Source organism: Schistocerca nitens, chromosome 1 (assembly GCF_023898315.1).
Source record: "Schistocerca nitens isolate TAMUIC-IGC-003100 chromosome 1, iqSchNite1.1, whole genome shotgun sequence".
In the NCBI taxonomy this organism is placed as follows: Eukaryota; Metazoa; Arthropoda; class Insecta; order Orthoptera; family Acrididae; genus Schistocerca; species Schistocerca nitens.
In genome coordinates, this window is record NC_064614.1 from 270,552,069 (window position 1) to 270,578,414 (window position 26,346).

The 26,346-nt window shown below is 38.6% G+C and overlaps 1 protein-coding gene across 7 annotated transcripts in view; it reads right to left on the minus strand.

The window, feature by feature from the left end:
• Window positions 1-667: 667 nt before the first annotated feature.
• LOC126248013 (regulator of G-protein signaling loco) overlaps window positions 668-26,346 on the minus strand; it is a 243,485-nt gene continuing 217,806 nt past the window's right edge. For 6 of the 7 annotated variants that reach the window (XM_049948599.1, XM_049948635.1, XM_049948616.1 and 3 more), the window contains exons 7-13: window positions 25,067-25,264; window positions 24,837-24,924; window positions 24,537-24,667; window positions 19,540-19,623; window positions 13,667-13,805; window positions 11,892-11,983; window positions 668-3,136 (exon numbers count right to left, since the gene is read on the minus strand). In XM_049948599.1, coding sequence (XP_049804556.1) covers window positions 2,432-3,136; window positions 11,892-11,983; window positions 13,667-13,805; window positions 19,540-19,623; window positions 24,537-24,667; window positions 24,837-24,924; window positions 25,067-25,264 — 1,437 coding nt within the window. In that variant the 3' untranslated portion in view covers window positions 668-2,431. Of the gene's footprint in view, window positions 3,137-11,500; window positions 11,600-11,891; window positions 11,984-13,666; window positions 13,806-19,539; window positions 19,624-24,536; window positions 24,668-24,836; window positions 24,925-25,066; window positions 25,265-26,346 lie in introns of all 7 variants that reach the window. The other variant, XM_049948608.1, reaches the window with a different exon arrangement.

Sequence of the window (26,346 nt, forward strand, 5' to 3'; positions counted from 1 at the left end):
AGCAATCCACTGTAGAGATGATTGCTGAGCTGCAGACAGGCATGTAGAAAAGACGACGAAACTCTCACAACTAAATTTTTGGCTATCGCCTTTGTCGAAAAACAAGGGCGCACACACACATTCATACAAACACTCAGACAACTTGTGCACAAGTGACCGCTGTCTCCGACTGCTGTGTCAACAATCTTTTGAGAATCAGAAGCAAACAAACCACTCCTCACACCTCCCTGCCCCTCATCGGCAGCTGTTAGGCTAGTGGCAAGAAGTGGTGACAGTACTAACTGCTACTTGAGGGGAGTAGTAGGAGGGGGAGAAACAGTAAGAATGAGGGAGTTGGGATTCAGCACCCAGCCAGCAATGATGATGAAATCTCAGTAAACAAACAATTTCCCCGACATGTTTGAAATACCTTGATTTCCAGAACTTACGGCAACTCTGAGTACCTGAAGCTAAACTCTGCACAGTGCTGTCCTCATCACAAGACATGCACTTTGCTTGCCTATTATAATAGCCCATTGACATTGGATTTTTTAATAAATGTATGTTAATGATATCTCTTTGGTGTAATATAATTGGGTATTTGACAAAATAAATCATCTCATTTCAATACAAAGATGTAGGATAATTTAATGCACTGAAGTAAATAGAAACTAGATTTTCTTCTTCATTCTTCTGATAATCATTTTTATTTTGTGCGCAGTATGTGATGCAATAATATTATCAAATTTTGTCATTATTATTTTACAGTACTCCACTGTAGCAGCACAGAGCTGGCCATATGATTATTTAAGTTTCCCTTGTGTCTTGAGTATTCAATGAGATTTCTGGAATACTGCCATGTATTCCAGTACTTGGAGGACAGATATTTCAGGTGTGTATCATCCATCTACTCTTAGGATGAGTCAAAGACAACAGGATGGAACACAACTAAAAGTACTGGCTATCTGGAAATATTCAAAATCTCCCAAGCTGTGAGCAACAATTTAAACATTACAGTGTTCTTTCTTCTGTAAAATGTAACTTACACAACTGTAGCAGTATTATACCAAACAACTTGACAATTTAAATTATGGAATAACAATTGGCTTAAAAGGTTTGCCATTTTCTACTCCATCTTGTTCGCAGTAAATTTTGTGAATCATTTATATTTCAGTTCTTTTGTGTGAGCAGAAAAGAAAGAGACATAATTTTTCTCTGAGTATGAAGAAAATGGTTGATGATTGTTTTAAAAATACATAAAAATGAGAAATGTTCTTTGCATAATTATGCAAGATGAAAATTTACAATCTGTACATAATGTTGAAATTTCAGTATAACATATAACACATTTCCAAACACACACACACACACACACACACACACACACACACCTAATAACACTCACTTTCAATACTGTATCTGAACAGAAAGCTGTCAATAACCTACAAACAGCAAAAAATTCAGCAACAACAGTTAGAATTATTTAGTTACCACATTACCCAAAATAACTATCATAAAATACTGTCACTTACATAGATTTCTTGAATACTGAACCACCGGAATGTAAATAATAGTAATAAAAAATGTACAGGAAGCTTCAGTTATCACATGAAAAGATATAACAGAATGATTGTCTGAGAAGTTAATGTGTGTCCATTATACACCTCACATGAATAACAAGATATAGAAAATTAAGAATAAACTCTGGTACAACAGAAAATTTAACAACAGTAATGGAATTAGTTAAAGGCTCTACTTTACTAAAAAGCAGTAACTACTGCTGCTATACAGAACAAAAACTCAAACATTTGACAAACTGTACATTTCAAAACACAAAAAACTATATAAATGGCAATTTTACATTATATTTAAACTTTAATATCAATTGAATTCTGAAGCCGCATTATAAAATTATTTATTAATATTTTCCTTGGTTTTAACATCTGTATTGCACAGAAATGTTTCCTTTCCACTCTTCAGGTTGCAATACTGATGTAAACTGAAGTATGCACAGTAACAGAGCATATTGGACAGAATTAAACATTACAGTGTTCTTTCTTCTGTAAAATGTAACTTACACAACTGTAGCAAATCAGGGGGAACAACATTTACAAGGTAGTAGTGTTAATTTCGACACTACAGTATAATCCACCTCTTTTCAATGTGCACTTTCAGTCATTTGTGACTTGATTTTTAAGGTTATTAAATGCTGTAATCCCTGAAATGTGAATGTAATATTATAAGGTTTCCAGTATAGAGGGAAGAGGAAAGGATTAATTGATGACAATAGCCATTTGCAATACAATTACAAAAATGTTGCCCAGTTGTGTAAAGTTTGGTTGAAGTTTGTACTTGAAGGTATAAACATTCATTTTAAAATTAAATGAAACAGAACTTTCTTCTGCACCATACATTTCATATTTTATATACTATGAATACATATTTACAAATATCACACAAAGCTGCTGCTTGGTTGATCAAGATATACTGCCCTTCGACTTCGACATATTTTAGCATCTCTTTTTACATCATTAGGACGAACAAGCCTTGCACATGGATTTGGAGCATCTGTTGATGCTCGAAATGGAGGGATATTGCTTACTCCCCATAAAGAAGCTTTTGAAGGTAAATGCTTAGGTTTTGGAGGCAAAGGTGGTGGATCACTTAATTGCCGTGAACGTGTTGTTACAGTTGCAGTATTACTGTTCTCATCTGTTGAATCACATGTAAGAGTCACATCTCCAAGATCTGCTTCCACCAGTGTGTTATCCGGTGAAGAGTTTCTGTTTACTGCCTCACTGTTCTTATCAGTTCCACTGACACCAATTTTCTCACTTCTTGTCAATTTGCACCCACTGAACTCCATAATTCCAGCAGATCGACCTAAAAAGTATTCTTCTGCCTGCCTAGGGCTGGGAACAACACTGTCAGCACTAAAACTGCTGTCTAAGAAGTGTGGAACCAAGCCTGTGCTTGACTCTTTATCAATGTTCAGGGGGTTTTTAGTGTTTTGTTCAAGCAGCAAACTTTCATGGCTACTCCCATCTGCCTGTGCTGTCGGCACTTCTGTAGAATCATAAAATTTTGTTTGGCTTGGGTCCTCACTCCGCCTAAATTTTCGAAGTTTCTTCCCAGTCTGTGGGGCATTTTCCTTATCCTGTAAAAGGATAAACATAAGTTTACACAATATGATTCACAATACCTTAAAAATAAACAAATGAAGGATAAAAAAATTGAATATACTTACATCTAACAAGGTGACTGCACCTACTTGGCATCACTGATTTCGTCCAAATTTATGATATATGCAGATCTTTGCCATAAATGAAGGTGACAGAAGTGGGAGCTGCAGAAAGCCAAGCATTTAAAAAAATAGCATTTTTGGCAAGGTCAGGCTAGGCATGAGCCAGTTATGTTAGTGTAGTTTCCAGGCAGTGGTTGGCACAATGGAGAGACTTCTGAATGGTAATACGAAGTGTGTGGGTTTGAGTTCCTATGTGGGAACTTTTTTAATTTTCAGTTTTTACATTATTTATACTGCAAATAAACCTAAATAATGCTCAATGTAGTGCACTTATGTTCTTAATGAAAATATTAATGAAAAGCAAAGGCATACATGAGAATTTAATATATAAAATTAAATTCTTATATTACAGTTGATAATTTACACATGCTGGGCTGATGTTCATTGAAAAAACAGGAGAACCTACAGTTTCGCTGCAATTGCCGAGGGCTGCTCGAAGGTCAAAATGAAACAAATGGAATACAAAGTCCTGTACACTTTAATTACTATTCCTTCTTGGACAGCTAATTATAAAGTCCCCATGGACCTTGGAAATTATTTGCAACCCCAAAATTTTCTTTTGCCTTTACTTTTCACAGCTTTTCACACCTTAATCAATATATCAAATTTTTATTTTGGTTTATCTGCTGAGTAACTAATGTAAAAATTGAAAATAAAAAATAAGTGTGAAAGTTTCCACATACGGACATGACATCGCGACCCATAGATTACTGTTCTGAAGTCTTTCTGCTCCTGGAAACTATGCTAACATAACGACTCAAGCTTCGCCTGGCCTGCACCAGAAACGCTATTTTTTCTAAATGCTTGGCCATCTGGAACTCCCACTTCTGTCACTTTCGTTTCTGGCCAAGTCCTGCAAATACTATAAATTCAGATAAAATGTGATGAGCAGGCTTGGTTCCCTTGTAAGTTATTTATTATGGCAAATGTTTTACTAGTAGCAGTCATTTGTATTTGGCTGTTGATAAGTGTATTACAGAAAATGGATAGTACTTTAGTGATGTATGTGTAGATTTGGGCCATGAAAGAGACCAGCTAATGTAATTAATTTTATGTTCTATTGCCTATACATGTGTTTTTGTTGAAGAGTGTATAAAAGAAGAACATTAAGCTTCTTGAACTGACACTGAAGTGCCATGGGTGCCAGAGACTTCGTTTTCAGTTTTTTATAGGTTACGAAATAAATACTGTTGCTATATTCCCAAATAAAATTAAATGTTTTTGTACAATGTAATAAGTACATTACACACATCTCAGAGACACATCTATTGGAAAGGAATTACTCAGTCTCGAATTTATCTTCATTATTTATGACTGTTGTCACATCTCAATAAGTATGACAAAATGATGTACTTTGGTGATGGGCTAATTCCTTATGAATGCAATTGGCATAACAACATAACACTTAAAATCTAGAGAAAAGGGATGAAGCATCTATATCTGCCCCCCCCCCCCTTTTACACACACACACACACACACACACACACACACACACACACACACACACACACACACAGGAGAGAGAGAGAGAGAGAGAGAGAGAGAGAGAGAGAAGTGAACTACAGTGAAGAACAGTTGAAGGTTTAGGTGGACACATTTACTCTATTTTTGTAACATTAGTTGTTTTGTTTTTCTGATGTCAAATATTAGACACTACACATTCCAGACAGCCTGAAATTATAATGGGCAGGCAGGAATGATTACCATGTATCCATGTATCCATGTATGTCACATTTCTGTAATATCAAAGAACACATGGAAGTTAAAAATGTAATCTACACTGTGTGTTTTGACTAGCAAAATACCTGAAAGTATAGTTCTGTTAAAACATTATAAACACCTGCACAGGTTCTCATTAACAAAATAAACCTGCATTTAGTCACTACTGTAGCTTTCTAAGTAAACCACCTTTTTCTCATAGTATCTACAACTTCCTGGATCAAAAGTATGAATGAAGGTATGGTTACAACCTCATACGGCTAATCTCCCTGTCTAGTGCAAATTGTATAGTTATATGAACAACTTAAATTTGATGTTGGGTGAATGTCATAGTTAAAGGGGCAATTTAGGCCACAAATGAGGAGTTATTATTGGCACCTGGGCTAAGGTTGGCAGTTTTTGAATGATTTTACTCTGTCATATACAGTGTTGTGGATGCATCTGGCAGTATTGATAGGCACATAAACAAGAAGTAGAATACTGCAGCTCAACTTCTAAAGTTGCATTCTCTCATTGCCTAACCAAACTGCAGTACTCGTGAACTGAATGTGTGATTGTATGCTATGCTTTGAAAAAGAATGCATGTTAGAAATATGTGCTCCATTTCTCTGCACCTTGCTTATGTACCTATGTCCTAGTCAACAGTTGCTCTTCACAGCACGTGGTTATCTTTACTTATATGACGGTTTCAGTTCCACAGAGGAGTATTCTCTCTTACATACTGCAATTTTGCTGTAGCATTTATGATAAAAATTAGCACACACTATCAGGAAGTGTCTAAAACAACAATCCAGAGTATTCTGAATAGTATATGGCAATCTTAAAAATGAAACTTGTTTATGTTTGTCAGTTTACAACTTTGAATTGTTTTCATGATTATTCTCCCATTCAGCATACTGTGTAAATGCTGCATTGTTGAGCCATAATTTAATGCATTTTAAACACACTATAATCTTAAGTACTAAACTCATAATTTCAAGCTCTTGTAACCCTGCTTTTTCTCACCAGAACAGTACTATAAAAACAGTCTTGGTTTACATATCATGAGAAACTTTGATATTCGCATATTTAAATATTTTCTTTTTTACAATCTGTTGCGCTTATGGTTCTCGTAGCAGTATGTTACCTAGAATCCAAGGGAGTGTTACCCATATTACTGCCTTTCTAAGGCCTCTAGGCCCACTGTTTCTCACTGTAGGAATTGAATAAAAAACATCTGGATCAAATCCTGTACATTCAGCTAAGTTAGTTGGCGATATTATTACTATTACTTTTTTATCTACTGTCAAGTATTCATCCACGTGAGGCAGAAAAGTGATTAGAGCACTATATTTGTACTTTGGAGGAACAGGGTTCAAATCCCTATCCAGCCAGCCTGACGTAAAGGTTCACCACACTATTCCTAAATCATTTTTGGTGAACAGCATGAGATATTTTTTTTTTGACATGGAATTTCTTCACCCTTCCTGATCCAACTGAGCTGGCACCATCTCTAATGACTTTGATGCTGACAGTGCACTAAACTCTATGTAGACTCCCTCTGTTCATGTTTGTAACTTACTCTTTTTCCCAGTACATTGATGAAATGCAGTGTTTCTTTTAGATGTGTGGAAAAATATCACACTATAACCAGTTTATTAGGAATTTTGTATCTGCCATAATTCATACAGTGTATCATGGACTAGACTAAAAAAATATTTGATTATGTTCATCACAGCAGATTATAGGTTGTTTTATTTCAATAAAAGATTCAAACAATGTACAGGAAGCTGAGTGATAACTAAAACTCACAAACCTTTCTTATGTTACTCACAGAAAATTTCAAGAGATTGATATAACAAAATATATTACATAAAATAGAGAGTTCCACAGGAACCATTTAATATGACTAGGAGTAAATAATGAAGTCACACACGAGATCCAGATCTGTCATTAGAAGAGTCAGCAACTTCAAAAGAAGAGAAAAACAAATCAAACTACTCTCAATGCTACAGGATATTGATCCAGTCTTACTACAACTTTCAGTATGTTTCTATAATTAACAATGTTTATGGGCCAAGCTACAGATTTTTCAAAATACACATAAAACAAAAATACAGCATAAGAGATAGACCAATGCTACTACAAGACATCAAACATTAAGTGAAATGAAAGTAGGAACTGTCTCAAGCTTTTAAGATTGGCAATGGATAACTATATAGTGTGGATTCATTACCTTCAATTTTTTTTTTTTAATTTAAAAGAGTGTATTTTCAAAGAACACTGCAGAACAAAGGGCTAATGTATACATGGTGGTCAATTACCTATGTACTGGAAACTGCTAGTAACTCTAATAATTAATCATTTTCCTTACAGTGGTGGAATGTAATAACACATTTAATTTACAGCATATATTTGTGATAAAGCCTGGTTCACTGTTGATATTGCAGACAATATTATTAATAACCTCACACTTTTTGCAGATGACGCAGTTATCTATAATGAAGTACCATATGGAAGAAGCTGCATAAATATTCAGTTAAATCTTGATAAGATTTCAAAGATGTGCAAAGATTGGCTACTTGCCTTAAATGTTCAGAAATGTAAAATTGTTCTCTTCCCAAAATGAAGAATCATAGTATTCTATGACCATAAAGTCAAAGAATCACAGCTGGAATCAGCCAACTAATTCAAATACCTGTGTGTCACATTTTGTAGAGATATGAATTAGATTGTGATTACACAAGCTAGGTCGTGGATAAAGCACATGGTAGATTTGAGTTTATTGGTAGAATACTGAGGAAGTGCTATCAGTCTACAAAGGAGATGGCTTATAAATCACTTGTGTGACTGTCTCTAGAATATTGCTCAAGTCTGTGGAACATGTACCGAATAGGATTAATGAGTGATACTGAACATATATAGAGAAGAGCAGTACAAATTGTCACAAGTTTGTTTGCCCAATGGGAGTGTGTTACAGAAATATTGAAGGAACTGAACTGGAAGATTCTTGTGTAAATTATCCCAAGAAAGTCTGTTAATAAAGTTTCAAGAACTGGCTCTAAGTGATGATTCTAGGAATATACTACAGTCCCCACCATATCACTCACATAGGGATTGTTGAGGATAAGATTAGAAAAATTACTGCACGCACGGAGGCATTCAATCAATCATTCTTCTCATGCTCCATGTGTGAATAGAATGGGAAGAAATCCTTTATTATCCCCAGGTACAGTGGGATGTACCCTATGCCATACACATCATGGTGGCTTGCAGAGCATAGATGTAGATGTGTGAGTGAGAATCTCATGCCCCAAAGACTGCAAAATCTACAAATGATTCGTATCCAAATTAATGGATACAAATTCTGTCATAGAAATTAAGAGATGTGTTCACACTATAAAATTCATGAAGAAAAATACACAAGCAGAATGTGTTTTCTGGAATGAGAAACACAAAAACACCCTGAAAGTGGTTTAACTCTATCCAAAATCCAAACCTCTTTGAAATAAAAGTTGCACTTTCATCCACAAAGATCTCATTGATCCATACAAAAATTAGTTGATTTTTTTGAAATCAGAAGTAGAGCTTGCTATTTGTAGGCTTGTAAAATTAATAGTACTGTTATATGGAACGATCCTCCAATAAATGTTACAGTGTGAGGTGATATTTCACCCACACTTAATAAGCACAGAGTGAATGGAATGTGTAACAACTCTCTGAGCTAATCTACACGCAAGATGTTCCCCCTGTCACACTTCCTAGTGTATGTTAAGCTTGGTTCAGTAGCTCCTTTCAGTATGTTGGTTTGATCGTATGGGCCACATCAATATAAAATCCATTTCCCAGTGACTTCCTCTGGGGTGTATAGCAACAAACCCAGGTGAATTAGAGGAATAGTTTTGTAAAATCTTTGGAAGTGTACAAAGTGTGATCAAAAAGTAACATTAGTTTTTTAATTTCACAGGCTTTATACATCCAATTTTCAAAATTATTTTTATATCTTCTTGGTACACATGTATATCTGCATTATCAGCTGTTTTCGATATTTACTGTATAGTTGAAAGTCGAAAAGTTGTGTGTTTTTTCGAGTGTTGGCAAATTTTTACTGTAGAAAAAGATGGATCAAAGAATTTGCTCTAAATGTTGCTTGAAAAATGGCATAAAGAGTGGCACTGCATTTGACTTACGAGTATGACAGGAGTTTACAAGCAGTATAAACTTTTCGAAAGAGGGTCAAGAAGATGTTGAAGACAACAACCATTCTGGATGCCCTGTACATTAATTACTGATGACGATGTGAAAGAACTTAAGAAAATGGTTCCAGAAATTGGCTGATTCACCATCAGAGAGGTTGATGATGATGTCAGCAATTTTTTCAGATTTTTTTGGCAAGAAATGTGTAGCAGCAAAGTTTGTTCTGAAATCTTTGAATTTTGACCAAAAATGACAGTGCTCAGGAATTGCTGAATGAAGTCACAATGATCCAGAATTTCTAAAGAAGGTTATAAAAGATTATGAAGCATGGGTATATGGGTATGATATTGAAACAAAGGCCCAACAGTTCCAATGAAAACTGTCAGAAAAGCCAAGATGAAAAAAAATTCAGCAAGTTAGATCATGTGTGAAAGTCCTCACTGTTTTCTTCAGTTACAATGGGGTAGTACATCGTGAGTTCCTTTCTAATGGTCATAGAAGCAATAAGGGATACTACCTCGAAGAAAATGTCCAGAATTGTGGCAAAAGCACTTGTGGAAATTGCATCATGATAATGCTCCTGCTCACACCTCAATGCTTGTTCGTGAATATTTTCATCAGTAATTCTTGAGTTTCTCCCGGCGTATTTGATAATCAAAATATCCACGGGTGTACTGCCGGTCTACAGTGTCCAAACGGGCACAATATTTCGGCGATCATACATGTCGCCATCATCAGGTGAACTGATGGACTGAGCTCCTGTGAACGTGCCGGCACGGAGATCCGTACACTATGGCTGCTCAGGGGGAACTGGGTTCAGTCGCGGCGGCGGCCGATTTAAATACCCTCCGCCCGCGGCGCGCTCACTCTGCCGTCCGCGCCCCGCGCCACAGTCGCGCGGTGGAACAGATTGCGACGGCGTCTGAGATGACGTCAGTGTGATGGCTCTGTCCGCCGTGGTCGTCACAACTATACTTAACTTAATCAAGAGTAAATCGAGCAAATGTATAGTTGTGACGACCACGGCGGACAGAGCCATCACACTGACGTCATCTCAATGCCGTCGCAATCTGTTCCACCGCGCGACCGTGGCGCGGGGCGCGGACGGCGGAGTGAGCGCGCCGCGGGCGGAGGGTATTTAAATCGGCCACCGCCGCGACCGAACCCAGTTCCTCCTGAGCAGCCATAGTGTACGGATCTCCATGCCAGCATGTTCACAGGAGCTCAGTCCGTCAGTTCACCTGATGATGGCGACATGTATGATCGCCGAAATATTGTGCCCGTTGGACACTGTAGACCGGCAGTACACCCGTGGATATTTTGATTTTCATCAGTAATTTATGTACAGGGCATCCAGGATGGTTGTCATCTTCAACGTCTTCTTGACCCTCTTTCGAAAAGTTTATACTGCTTGTAAACTCCCGTCATATTTTTAAGTCAGGAACATTATGTATGTTGCCTCAACCAGCATATTCACCAGACATGGCCCCCTGTGACATCATTTTATTCTGAGGCCAAAGAGAACCATGAATGGGCGTCATTTTGCCACAACTGATGAGATAAAAACAGAATTGCTGAAGGAGCTTGAATACCATAATGAAAGATGAGTTCCAGAAGTGCTTCGAAGATTGATTGGAAAAAGTGCTGGCAGCAGTATATTGTATCTGAGGGGAATTGCTTTGAAGGGGACAAAGTTGATATTGATTAATAAATAAAGATTCTTTAAGAAAAAGTAAAATTCCCATTACTTTTTTATCACACTGTTGGAGTACCTGCTAGATTCTGTCACCAAAATTGCAGCAATTATAATGACTAATGGGCAATGACAGTGATTACGGACGATTTTAGCATTAGCGCATAAAATATGTACCACTGTAAGGAACAAAATCCTTTATCATAAGAAATCTGATTAAAACTTACAGAACGTGTAGGCAATTTGTAATATGGAATCCATTCCCAACCACACTGTAGTACTGTGAAAATAAGAACTAAAAATGTGCAGTCACAATGCACAGTGCAGCTTGTATTTACTGTTTCAAATCAAACAGCACAGGGTTTCTAAACACAACTACAATACTGAATCAGTTCATTATTAGTGCAAATATCTAGTTTTCAACTGCTTACTATTCCACAGTATTCTGCCCTAACAACTGGCAATACATGCAAGCATTTGTCCCACATCATAACTATTCAATACTACATTGACACAATGTATTACTTTCCGGTACATAAACAAAGAATTACAAATGTGCACAACTTGTGCGTGTTTTATTAGTGGAAGATGGAGCTGAGGTTCACCACTTATGCTGCTTAATGTCTCACCTCTTGATAAGTTGACTGCTGTCAAGTCTTGTGAGAAATTTTCAATGCATGGTTCTTCATACCATTTGCCTGATCCCACCTAAAACTGTTGGTTTCTACCTGGCAAATCAATATGTACAAATGCATGATATTAATATCTGTCATCCATGAGATTACTTTTAAAATATTACTTTTTTTCATCAGAAACCAGCCATGTTTGAGATGTAGCTAACTGCACTAAGTTGAGTAATTACAGAAAATAACAATCTGTAAACAGAGAAACCTATTGAGAATTTTTATCAAGTTGCTGACTGTTCTGTTACTGTGACATCTTACTCTACACAACAATAAAAGTAAGTAAATTCATATAAATGTATGTGGCAAATAAAAAAACTGAAAAAATTGTTATTACTTTCAGAAAGTCAGGAAGCTCGAAGTTTATTTCTGTTCCTCTTTGATCTTCTAGCCGACTTCTCTGTGCTCTCTTCAAACCTTCATACAACTCTGAAATAAATTTATCATATTGTAAATGCACTGTCACAATAAATCAGGATAACAAGCAAGTTTGTAATACAATACTTAAATTATGAATGAAAACACACACAACAGTGGTGCAATATTTTACAGTATTTATTACTTTCTTTTGGAAACCGGTTTTTGGCTGTTATGCCATCATCAGACACAAAAGCAAATATCTTTGCACCTGATGAAATATATTTGTGCTTGTTGAAGGCTTAATATCCGAGAACTGGTTTGTAAAAGAAAATAATACATATTGTAAAATATTACACCTGTATCATGTGTGTTTTCACTCATAATACACAAAGTATCATACCAAGAACCTACATTACAGTCAATCAATGCAATAACAATTAAATGTTAAAGAATGATACCTTGTGACTAGATGTAAAGCTTATATGGACGGAACAACTTGTGTAGTCTAGTTTTAATGTTAACATGGCAGAACAGTCATTTTGCTACTGAGTTGTGACTGTGATGCAGTACATGATGACATATGACTATGAACAAAATTCAGTAATAGAAAATAAATATTTATAGTTCTCAAGAGATTGGAATTAAGCTGAATATAACAACATGTAACCACTGAAGGATGTAACATTCAGAAAACTGATCAAAAAATCCCAGAAAACAGTTACCAGCTACTTACTTTGTACAAATACCACAAAATTCAACTATACTTCAGTGGTTTGGAGATTGGGGGGTGGAGATGTGGGGGACTGAATTTAGTGTGTTTTATTTGTAATTTAATTTGCAAGGCTTAAACTAAAATCCTACAAATATTATTGATCAAGCTTCCTATATCAAAGACATAAACCATTTCCTTCTTCATCTCTCAATGGTCCCCTCCCCATACCACCTAGATCCTCACTTGTCACTAATTTCCTGCTGACTCCAAACCACCATCTCATTTCCTACATACCCAACCAACTATACCTTTATCCCAATTACTGATTTGAGGAGAAGACATACAAACACCTGCAGCATGCTGATGGGCGTACATATGACACCCTCACGTTCCAAACTGTTAGAGGAAATCTGCCTACCCATAGACTGTATGACCCCTGTCCAGCACAGTGACTGACGCTATTTTCCTGTTCTGGGCTTATGGCCAAGGCACACTATTCTCATTCCTCCACAGTCTCAACACCTTCTCTGTGTTTCACCTGGCCTTCTTCAAATTGGTGTCTCTCTTTCTTGGATGTTGACCTCCACACCTCTAGTGGCTTCATAAAACCCATTTCCTTACCAAGTCCATCAAACATCAACAACAACTACAGTATAACAGCTGCTCTTCCCCTCACGCTGAAAAGTTTGTCCTATACTGTCTGGCCAGCTGTGGATAGTGCATCTGCAGTGACAAGCAATCCCCCGCCTGGTACACTGAAAATCTGAGTCTCCCAAACCTAATCCATACACAAATCTACCATGCCCTATCTACAGATGCCCCTATTTCTCCAACCCCTCCAATGAACTAGCTGAAAAGGAGCATAACTCTCACTACCTTAAATAAACTTGGACTGGAACAACTACACATACAGAATAACTCCTCCTCCCTTAAGCCATGACCATAAAATTTTTCCTTGTGTATTTTTCTATAAAGTAAACAGAGAGGGGTATGTTTCAAAGAGATAAAAATAATGTAGCAGAAACAAAAACATCTATTACCATCACTTTCAGATCGGCCCTGCAACTTGACACCAACTTTCCACTTTGCAATAAGAGGCGCACGAGTGACAACTGATGATTTACTGTCAGGCTCTTCCTGCTTGTTCATGCCACTCTTCTTGCTTTTCCCACGTGCATCCTACACAGACAGAGAAAATAATATTTATTTTACTGATTGCAGGTAATATCAGTTCTTTTAATACCAGTAATTAGAGCACTGCAGACTCACTACAAAGCAATAATTAATAAATGCAAATGAATTATTCTGGAATAAATCTTTCTGATTGAAATATCTTATTATGATAAATTGTTGATTTGTGAACAAATGCAAAAGGTAATGTAATGTTGATTTGTGAACAAATGCAAAAGGTAATGTAATACTCCCCCCATGAACCATGGACCTTGCCGTTTGTGGGGAGGCTTGCGTGCCTCAGCGATACAGATGGTCGTACCGTAGGTGCAACCACAACGGAGGGGTATCTGTTGAGAGGCCAGACAAACATGTGGTTCCTGAAGAGGGGCAGCAGCCTTTTCAGTAGTTGCAGGGGCAACAGTCTGGATGATTGACTGATCTGGCCTTGTAACATTAACCAAAACGGCCTTGCTGTGCTGGTACTGCGAACGGCTGAAAGCAAGGGGAAACTACAGCCGTAATTTTTCCCGAGGACATGCAGCTTTACTGTATGATTAAATGATGATGGTGTCCTCTTGGGTAAAATATTCCGGAGGTAAAATAGTCCACCATTCGGATCTCCGGGCGGGGACTACTCAAGAGGACGTCGTTATCAGGAGAAAGAAAACTGGCGTTCTATGGATCGGAGCGTGGAATGTCAGATCCCTTAATCGGACAGGTAGGTTAGAAAATTTAAAAAGGGAAATGGATAGGTTAAAGTTAGATATAGTGGGAATTAGTGAAGTTCGGTGCCAGGAGGAACAAGACTTTTGGTCAGGTGATTACAGGGTTATAAATACAAAATCAAATAGGGGTAATGCAGGAGTAGGTTTAATAATGAATAAAAAAATAGGAGTGCGGGTTAGCTACTACAAACAGCATAGTGAACGCATTATTGTGGCCAAGATAGACACAAAGCCCATGCCTACTACAGTAGTACAAGTTTATATGCCAACTAGCTCTGCAGATGATGAAGAAATTGATGAAATGTATGACGAGATAAAAGAAATTATTCAGGTAGTGAAGGGAGACGAAAATTTAATAGTCATGGGCGACTGGAATTCGTCAGTAGGAAAAGGGAGAGAAGGAAACATAGTAGGTGAATATGGATTGGGGGGAAGAAATGAAAGAGGAAGCCGCCTTGTAGAATTTTGCACAGAGCATAACTTAATCATAGCTAACACTTGGTTCAAGAATCATAAAAGAAGGTTGTATACCTGGAAGAATCCTGGAGATACTAAAAGGTATCAGATAGATTATATAATGGTAAGACAGAGATTTAGGAACCAGGTTTTAAACTGTAAGACATTTCCAGGGGCAGATGTGGATTCTGACCACAATCTATTGGTTATGACCTGCAGATTGAAACTGAAGAAACTGCAAAAAGGTGGGAATTTAAGGAGATGGGACCTGGATAAACTGAAAGAACCAGAGGTTGTAGAGAGTTTCAGGGAGAGCATAAGGGGACAATTGACAGGAATGGGGGAAAGAAATACAGTAGAAGAAGAATGGGTAGCTCTGAGGGATGGAATAGTGAAGGCAGCAGAGGATCAAGTAGGTAAAAAGACGAGGGCTAGCAGAAATCCTTGGGTAACAGAAGAAATATTGAATTTAATTGATGAAAGAAGAAAATATAAAAATGCAGTAAATGAAGCAGGCAAAAAGGAATACAAACGTCTCAAAAATGAGATCGACAGGAAGTGCAAAACGGCTAAGCAGGGATGGCTAGAGGACAAATGTAAGGATGTAGAGGCTTGTCTCACTAGGGGTAAGATAGATACTGCCTACAGGAAAATTAAAGAGACCTTTGGAGAGAAGAGAACCACTTGTATGAATATCAAGAGCTCAGATGGCAACCCAGTTCTAAGCAAAGAAGGGACAGCAGAAAGGTGGAAGGAGTATACAGAGGGTCTATACAAGGGCGATGTACTTGAGGACAATATTATGGAAATGGAAGAGGATGTAGATGAAGATGAAATGGGAGATAAGATACTGCGTGAAGAGTTTGACAGAGCACTGAAAGACCTGAGTCGAAACAAGGCCCCGGGAGTAGACAACATTCCATTAGAACTACTGATGGCCTTGGGAGAGCCAGTCATGACAAAACTCTACCATCTGGTGAGCAAGATGTATGAGACAGGCGAAATACCCACAGACTTCAAGAAGAATATAATAATTCCAATCCCAAAGAAAGCAGGTGATGACAGATGTGAAAATTACCGAACTATCAGTTTAATAAGTCACAGCTGCAAAATACTAACACGAATTCTTTACAGACGAATGGAAAAACTGGTAGAAGCGGACCTCGGGGAAGATCAGTTTGAATTCCGTAGAAATGTTGGAACACGTGAGGCAATACTAACCTTACGACTTATCTTAGAAGAAAGATGAAGGAAAGGCAAACCTACGTTTCTAGCATTTGTAGACTTAGAGAAAGCTTTTGACAACGTTAACTGGAATACTCTCTTTCAAATTCTGAAGGTGGCAGGGGTAAAATACAGGGAGCGAAATGCTATTTACAATTTGTACAGAAACCAGATGGCAGTTATAAGAGTTGAGGGACATGAAAGGGAAGCAGTGGTTGGGAAGGGAGTAAGACAGGGTTGTAGCCTCTCCCCGATGTTATCCAATCTGTATATTGAGCAAGCAGTAAAGGAAACAAAAGAAAAATTCGGAGTAGGTATTAAAATCCAGGGAGAAGAAATAAAAACTTTGAGGTTCGCCGATGACATTGTAATTCTGTCAGAGACAGCAAAGGACTTGGAAGAGCAGTTGAACGGAATGGACAGTGTCTTGAAAGGAGGATATAAGATGAACATCAACAAAAGCAAAACGAGGATAATGGAACGTAGTCAAATTAAATCGGGTGATGCTGAGGGGATTAGATTAGGAAATGAGACACTTAAAGTAGTAAAGGAGTTTTGCTATTTAGGGAGTAAAATAACTGATGATGGTCGAAGTAGAGAGGATATAAAATGTAGACTGGCAATGGCAAGGAAATCGTTTCTGAAGAAGAGAAATTTGTTAACATCGAGTATAGATTTAAGTGTCAGGAAGTCATTTCTGAAAGTATTTGTATGGAGTGTAGCCATGTATGGAAGTGAAACATGGACGATAACCAGTTGGGACAAGAAGAGAATAGAAGCTTTCGAAATGTGGTGCTACAGAAGAATGCTGAAGATAAGCTGGGTAGATCACGTAACTAATGAGGAGGTATTGAATAGGTTTGGGGAGAAGAGAAGTTTGTGGCACAACTTGACTAGAAGAAGGGATCGGTTGGTAGGACATGTTTTGAGGCATCAAGAGATCACAAATTTAGCATTGGAGGGCAGCATAGAGGGTAAAAATCGTAGAGGGAGACCAAGAGATGAATACACTAAGCAGATTCAGAAGGATGTAGGTTGCAGTAGGTACTGGGAGATGAAGAAGCTTGCACAGGATAGAGTAGCATGGAGAGCTGCATCAAACCAGTCTCAGGACTGAAGACCACAACAACAACAACAATGTAATACTGAGAAAAGCAGCAAGAGAGCAAGAGCCTACTCAATCACTAGCATACTGAATTAAATGTTTTCGTGTTCCCAGTTGTGCCCGTCCGCTTGACGCGGCTGGAAACCTGAGAACATTTTATGCATTCTTGTGACACCTTGTGAGAAAAGTGGCTATAAGCGTATTTTCTCCAACACCAACAACTACAAAACTGTTCGCAAGATTGATTATTTTCTCTGAGCATAGGAAATAGAATTACCACCTAACCAAGTAAAGCATAATAATAAGAAAACTAAAAGGGAGAAGAAGACGCAGATGAAAAAGAAGAAGAGTTTGAGGAGCTCTTGGACTACGGGATGAAATTTAATTCTAGTGTTTCAGGCCATTGTACAATCCCCCTATAATCCAGAACGATCCTATTTACCAGCACTCACATGATCTCCTTCCTCCTCAAACTTTTTTCTTTAACATGAACTACCTGATGTCGCATCATCATCATTATTATTATTTCTCACATGGTCTACACAAACACTGATATAGATGCAGAAAAATGTTGTAAAAGCACAGCAACTTGTATCTCTAGAACCACAGCTGTTACCTAGCATCACATCAATGTGGAGACTCATGATCATGCAGTCTACAAAGTGTAGGAGCTGTTTATATGCATGAGATTCATAAGTTTTGCCACAAATATTGCTTTTCATCAAAATTGAAAACAATGTTGATCCAGGAGAAGTAGAAGATGCTCAAGAGAACAGAAAGAATAAAAAATATACACAACTTTCTAAGTAGCACAACACTTCATACAAAAATGGAAAGTCTGAACAGTTCAGGAAGGAGGTATAACAACAGTGGACGAAAAAGAGTCTACTGCTGTTTCAGCATCATCCTCTGATTCTTTCCTTGTTCTTTTTCTTTGAATACAAAACATTTCCAAGATGACTGTATTCTTCGCCACTCATGGCTCTCGTTTGATATATATATATATATATATATATATATATGAGAGAGAGGGAGAGGGAAACATTCCACGTGGGAAAAATATATGTAAAAACAAAGATGATGTGACTTACCGAACGAAAGCGCTGGCAGGTCGATAGACCCACAAACAAACACAAACACACACACAAAATTCAAGCTTTCGCAACAAACGGTTGCTTCATCAGGAAAGAGGGAAGGAGAGGGAAAGACAAAAGGATGTGGGTTTTAAGGGAGAGGGTAAGGAGTCATTCCAATCCCGGGAGCGGAAAGACTTACCTTAGGGGGAAAAAATGATGGGTATACACTCGCGCACACACACACATATCCATCCACACATATACAGACACAAGCAGACACATCTAAAGACAAAGAGTTTCTTTGTCCCCAAATACGCCCGCCCGCGCCCGCACACGCGTGGACGGACATGCGCGCGACAAAGGGTTTGTCTTTAAATATGTCTGCCTGCGCCCGCACATGTGCGGATGGACATGCGCGTGTGTGCGAGCGCACACCCGTCCCGCTCCCGGGATTGGGATGGCTCCTTGCCCTCTCGCTTGGAACCCGCATCCTTTCGTCTTTCCCTCTCCTTCCCCTCTTTCCTGGTGGGGCGGCAGTTTGTTGCGAGGGCTTGAATTTTGATTTGTGTGTTTGTGTGTCTATCGACCTGCCAGCGCTATATATATATATATATATAACAGAGGGAAACATTCCACGTGGAAAAAATATATCTAAAAAGAAAGAAAGTGATGAGACTTACCAAACAAAAGCGCTGGCAGGTCGATAGACACACAAACAAACACAAACATACACACAAAATTCTAGCTTTCGCAACAAACGGTTGCTTCGTCAGGAAAGAGGGAAGGAGAGGGAAAGATGAAAGGAAGTGGGTTTTAAGGGAGAGGGTAAGGAGTCATTCCAATCCCGGGAGCGGAAAGACTTACCTTTTTTCCCCCAAGGTAAGTCTTTCCGCTCCCGGGATTGGAATGACTCCTTACCCTCTCCCTTAAAACCCACTTCCTTTCATCTTTCCCTCTCCTTCCCTCTTTCCTGACGAAGCAACCGTTTGTTGCGAAAGCTAGAATTTTGTATATATATATATATATATATATATATATATATATGTGTGTGTGTGTGTGTGTGTGTGTGTGTGTGTGTGTGTGTGTGTGTGGGCGCGCTTCAACACAGAATTTAATTTATGTTATATGTAAAACAGGGAGAAAATTCTACTCACCCTAGATTTCTCCAGTAATCCTGAATCTCTTCTTAAGAAGCGGCCAAATATTCCTGATGAATGTTCAGAACCCCAATCTTCTGACTGAAAATAAAGTAGAACGATCTATATGGTCTGCATTCAGACATGGTAAACAGGTTAGATGGCACTCCTGTGTTTAACTGCATGAGGTGCATTTCATGTATTAAAATTTTGATGTGAGAAAACAATGATTATATGAATAGGCAAGTTTTATCTGTGTTGATGAATATACATTCACAAGATATTAGTTTCACACAATGTGATTCTTACTACTCTGCTTCTTAGTATTAACTGCACTTCCTAGTTGGAATATGATATGCTCTTATAGCCCATTTAGATCCCATGACATAAAAGCAACCTATTATAACTATAGTTATTAGTTTTATTATTAACAGTAGAGACAACTGGTGTTATTTATATATGTAATTTCGGTTTGTATCATTTCACAGGCAAAAATTTTGCTATGGAAAATTTCAGTCTTTTGTCAAAATGACACCTGCTTGAGTCACTTCATAGGTACCCGATAACCCAAGTCAGCTTTTTCTGCCTGTGTTTCTGTATGATGATGCACAAAATGTCACTTTACAAGCACAAATTAACATGGCAAAAATGTTAACTTTTGGAGCGATGTTAACTTTTGGAGTGAGCAAGAAAGATGAAAGTGTTTCCATGTACTCAAGGCACAAAGAGCAGGACAACAACATAGACAATGAACAATGAAATCTTAACAGGGGACAAACTTTGAAGAGGAACAGAAAAATATATGTAGGTGTGTAACAAAAAGAGAAAGTAAAGAAATGTGAAATAGGGAAGAGGGGTTGGGAGGGAGGGCAGTCAATGTCATGCAATGAGGAAGTGTTCTTTCTTATTTACATTTGATACTGTTCATACTTTATTTTGGGTGCACTCAGTATTGTAATTTATGCTAATATAGAAAAACAATGGTTTATCCACAAAGCATAGCCTGTGAAAATTGACATAAACCAACATCAGTAAACGGCAGAAGTTCTAAATCAACATGTCAAACTACAGCATTAAATTGAAGGAAATGTTGATGACTGGTGTTCTTTTCTTGATGTTTCTTTGTAAAAGCAGTCCTTGAAATGAAATACAAGGCAATCCAAAATAAATATAGCAATTATAAACAGCTATTACTATTTAATGCAAAGAAATACATCGATAAGCATCATAGAGAATATCAAAGAAAGTTAAAAATTTTTATCGTTGTACAAAAGCAGTAAACTGGAGGTTCGTTTATTTTTAAATCTACCTCTTTCAGAATGTTGGACTGTAAGTACTGGACATGATGATGCTGTGTTCTTCTCCTGGCCACCTAGATCTCTAGACCTGTTACTGGTGAATTTCATTTTATGGGGTTATGTAAAATTCCTTGTTTAGGTGCCTCCTTTGCAAAAAACAATTCCAGAACCCAAAATGCATATTTCTAATGCATCCATGTCAGTCACCCTACATATGCTTCAGAATATATGGTGTGAAATGGATTACTGCTTACATATTGTCCATGTGATCCCAGGGAAGACCTACAGGGTATCTATGAAGAAAGTACAACAATTTTTGAACGAGAAGGGAGATGAGACTTGTTTTTTTGGGATTTGTGTGCCTATTTCCAAAGTTACAACTGATATATAGAGCTGATGAACATGCAAATGTCACATGAGGTTGTATTAGTTGTAGAAATTACAAGTAAAATGTAAATTTCGTGTGACTAGGGCCTCCCTTCGAATCTTTCGACTTGATGCCACTTTGGCGACAACACCCAGTCCCTGAGCGGAGAAAATCTCTGACCCAGCCAGGAATAGAACCCAGGCCCTGAGGATTGGCAATCCGTCGCACTGACCACTCAGCTACCAGGGACGGATGAAATTACAAGTGCACAGAATTATCTAACTTGTTACAATATGAAATATCACAAAAAAATAAATTTATAAAATTTCACAAAATTTTTATGTTAAAAAGAGAAAGTTTGGATAGAGGTACTGTAGTTATTACTGCTATAAACTAGTGTTTGTTGCAAAGATGACCTTAGTTTTCAAACAACTGTCACTTACATCACAATATTGTAGCATAATGTAACTGAACAATGGAAACTCCAGGCAGGAATATCACCGATGTAGGAAAAGACATTTTGCTACTTACCATAAAAAAGACACGTTAAGCTACAGATAGACACAATTAAAAGACACGTAGAGCTTTCGGCCACAACTTCCATCAGCAAAAGAGAAACACACACCATTGCTCAGCCACCTCCAGCATCTCGTGCCAGAATGTGACTATCATGTGAGATGCAAACAGCAGTGTGGACGGGGAGGGGAAGGGTGAGGGATAGTAGTGTATGGTTGGGGAGATAAATGGAGCTGTCAGGTGGAATGTGCAGAGACTAGAATGCCAACAGGTGCAGCATCAAGAGGTTGTGGAGCAGGGAGGTGGGGGGAAAAGAGCAAAAAAAGGAGAAGAGTGGGAAAGACGGGTGATGGGGAGGAAATGATAGGGCAGAGGGGGTGGAAACTGTTTGGTGGAGGGTTTGGAGACAGTATGTTACCACAGGTTGAGGTCGGGATAATTACTGGAGCAGAGTTGTAAGGATAAATGCTATCTGCATAGTTCAGAAAAGCTGATGGTGGAGGGGTGATCATACAGATGGCTTGGGTAGTGAAGCAGCCACTGAAATCAAAGATGTTATGTTCAGCTGCATGTTGTCCCGCAGGGCGGTCCACTTTGATCTTGGCCACAGTTTGACATGGCTATTCATCCTGGTGGACAGCTGGGTGGGGGACATACCAATACAAAAAGCTGTGCAATGATTACAGCAGAGTCAGTAAAAGACATGGCTGTTTTTATAGGTGGCCTGGCTCCTGATGGGATAAACCTGTGACAGGACTGGAATAGGAAGTGCTGGTTGTGTAAATTGGGCAGGTCTTGTACAAGGATCTTCCACAGGGATATGATTCTTGTGACAAAGGATTGGCGTTGACAACGGCACAGGGATGGAATAGGATGTTGTGGAGGTTGATGAGAAACTTGCCATACACAGCAAGAGTGTTTTTGTCACTGCAAATATTCTGTTCCTGAGTGGCCAGGCTGTATGGGAGGGATTTTGTGGTAAGAAAGGGATGACAGCTGTCGAAATGCATGTACTGTTGGTGGTTTTAATGTGGACAGAGGTGCACATGGAGTCTTCAGAAAGGAGGTGTTCAACAACTAACAAGGTGGCACGCTGGGTTGAGCAGGACCACATGAAACAGCTGGCAGAGAAGGTGTTGAGGTTGCGAAGGAATAAAGATAGGGTGTCTTGGCCCTGAGTCCGCGTAATGAATATATCATCAATTAAACTGAACCAGACTAGGGGCTGGCATTTTGGGAGGCTAGGAAGGTTTCCTCTAGATGACCCACAAAGAGGTTGGCGTAGGAGGGTACCATGCAGGTACCCATGGCTGTGCCATGGATTTATCTGTATACCTTCCCTTCAAAGTAGAAGTAGTTGTGGGTTAGGATAAAGTTAGTAAGGTGTATGAGGAACGAGGTAGTGGCTTCAGAGTCTGAAGGACATTGGGAAAGATAGTGTTCAATGGTGGTAAGACCAGCATTTGGGATGTCGGTACATAGGGAGGTGGTGTCAACAGTCATGAGTAGGGATCGAGGAGATACAGGGATGTGGATGGTGAAGAGTCAATGAAGGAAGTGGTTGGTGTCTTTGGCATGGGAGGCTAGATTATGGGTAATTGGTTGGAGGTGTTGGTCAATGAGGGCTGAAATTCTTACAGTGGGAGCACAATAACCAGCCACAATGGGACATCCAGGATCGTTGGGTTTGTGGATTTTGGGGAGCACATAGAAAGTGGATGTGTGGGGTGTCATAAGGGTGAGGAGGGAAATGGATTCAGGGGAGAAATTCTGGGAAGGGCCTAAGGCCTTATGCAGGGATTAGAGGTTGTGTTTGACTTCTGGGATGGTATCACTGTGGCAGAGTTTACAGGTGGGGGAGTCAGATAACTGACGGAGGCCTTCTGCCAGGTAGTTACTGTGGTTCATAACAACAGTGGTGAAACCTTTGTCTGCAGGTAGGATGATTAGGTCAGGTGCAGCTGAACATAACATTCTTAATTTCAACGGCTGCTTCACTATCCGAGCCATCTGGATCTTCCCTCCACCACCAGTTATCTGAACTGCACAGATGGGTGTTATCCTTAATATACATCCTCTGCTCCCATAATTATCCCAGCCTCAACCTATATTAACATATTGTCCCCACATCCTCCAAAGTTTCCACCCCCTCAGTACTATCATCTCCTCCCCATTCTCATCTTCTATTCTCTTTGTTTGCCGCCCTCCACCAATGCACCCGCCCATCCTTCCCCACTCCTCTCCTTTTCCCCCCACCTCCCTGTCCCACAACCTCCTGACGCTGCACCTGTTGGCATTCTAGCCCCTGCACACTGTGATTGACAGCATTCATCTCTTTCCCCACCCATACACTACTATCCCTTCCCCTTCCCCGTCTCCTCCAAATTGCTGCTGCATCCCACTTAATAGCTGGAGGCGACGGTCACATGTGCATGAGGTGCGCTTACTTGTGGGTATGAATGATATGTGTTCCTCATTTGCTGATTGAAGGCTGTGGCCAAAAGCTCTAGGTAAGTGTCTTTTAATTGTGCCTGTCTGCACTTAACGTGTCTTCTTTATGGTAAGTAGCAATATGATGTACCTGGATAGATAAAAAATCTGCTCACCAAGCAGTGGCAGGATAACACACATACAAAGAAAAGTTATTCTTCTGGCAGAAAGGTTAAAGGGGAAGCAAGAGGGGGAGAAGGAAAAGGACTGGAGAGTTTTAGGAAAAGGGGTAGAGTTCGGAAAAGTCACCCAGAGGTCTGGGTCGGGAAGACTTGCGGGACAGGATAAGAAATACTTGCATATGTAAAGCCTTAAATTTATTCCGTTGTAAACATGATACACACCCTAACAGATCCCTGATCAGGTGTTGTCCTGCCCTCAGCTTTCCCTTGCAGCAACTCCTCAAAAACCCTGTTCGTTATTTCATCCAATGTTGGACCTGATTTTGTTTTGTGGACTGCATCATTCTTCCACACTAAAAGAAGATGGAAGAAAACACTTAAATACAACAATGTTGGTATCAATCAAAGGCTATTATTTATATCTCACATAAAACATTGGTCAGAATTAATTAAACAGGGTTTTGAAAATCCACATAAATCCAATTTAGCAAAAAATGATCACTGACATGAGCATTAACAAACCTTCAGCACTCCTTGTCAGAACTTGCAGACGTTGGTTGTCAACAGCTAATACTGGTAAATTTAATTCTAGCACTTCATTTTCACTCATCTAAAAATTGGAAAATAGATGGAATTAAAAGTGGCAAAATGAATAAACACTGTAATTCAACATGTAGGTCTAATATTCACAACATATTTCATTTTTCAAACTAAGTCATCTAAAACTCACAGCAACCGACAAAATAACTTACGAGACAGAGTGTAACAAGTTCCACATTGTAGCCATATTTATGCAGAATTGGCCTTAGAACTTCACCAAGAGATTTTGAAGATTTTGCTTTCACACCCACTGTTTTTCTGTTGGGTAGATCGAGTCGAAATGAAACCTTCTGTTCTACTTGGACTTCTTTTCCACCAAGAACAGACGATTCTTCATCCAATGGTACAGGCTATGTAACATCAATAGCAATAATTAACACACACAATACCTCCACACAACATACAGTACATTAGTACAATAGAAATCCATGTATAGAATGTACAGGACAATTTTCACATTATTTGGCTCTCAGATCTGCTATCAAGTCACACTGTGTAAATGTTCATTGTGCCTTAACTGCGTGACCAATTCTTAAATTTATTGTACAATATTTACACTCCTATGAGCCCATTAGAATAAAAATAAAAAACATGAAATGCATTCTTTTTGAAATGCCTAATATTCTGACGAGCTATTACAGTTTTGTAATGTAGATCTTACTGTGCTGTAACAATGCACTCTCTAGTGTGATTAAACAGCAGCTGCTTAATGCAATAGTAACATCGCACAGTCACAACAAACTGGACTTTGAGAAGTTCATTTAGACATTTAATATTTTTTACTTATGTTTTGCAAGGTTTGGTGAAATAAGTGCTCTTCACCTGCCATGAGCTAGAGCAGAGTACGTGAAAGAAGATCCCCGACAGCTGCAGAGGGCCTGCTTCACATGTCTACCTCAACCAAGCATGTAACACAATTTTGTGTATATCTCTTACAGCAATGCCTCAGAGTTTTCATAGCTCTATAGATGACTATTCTTTTTACCTGCTGCAGTTCATTCTTCGCAGCTGAAAGCTGGCAAGAGCACTGCCAGCTGTCAGGGATCTTCTTTTCCTGACCCTACTATAGGTCCTCTGTCCTAAGCCTTATTATCTTAGGAAAAAAAAGATAATTTAAAAATACAATATTCCTTGCAGAAGAATGTTATAACAACAGTAAGTGATTACACATAATAGTCTCCAAACATACATTTCACAAACAGTTTTAAAGAAATCTCTTAAAAGTGTAATTTGTTCCATTTCCAAATTTTGTTGAATTCAATAGCAATCTAAAATTAATAAACATGCTCCAGTTTGTTTTTCTGTCAGATATGTGAGTGGGTCACTTCTGTTCCTATCAAACTCCATACTCTCAACCAATCCTACAAAATGGGTTGTAGTTGGAAAGATTTCTTTAAAAGTTCTTTTTTTTAAAAAAAATAAACTCAAGCAT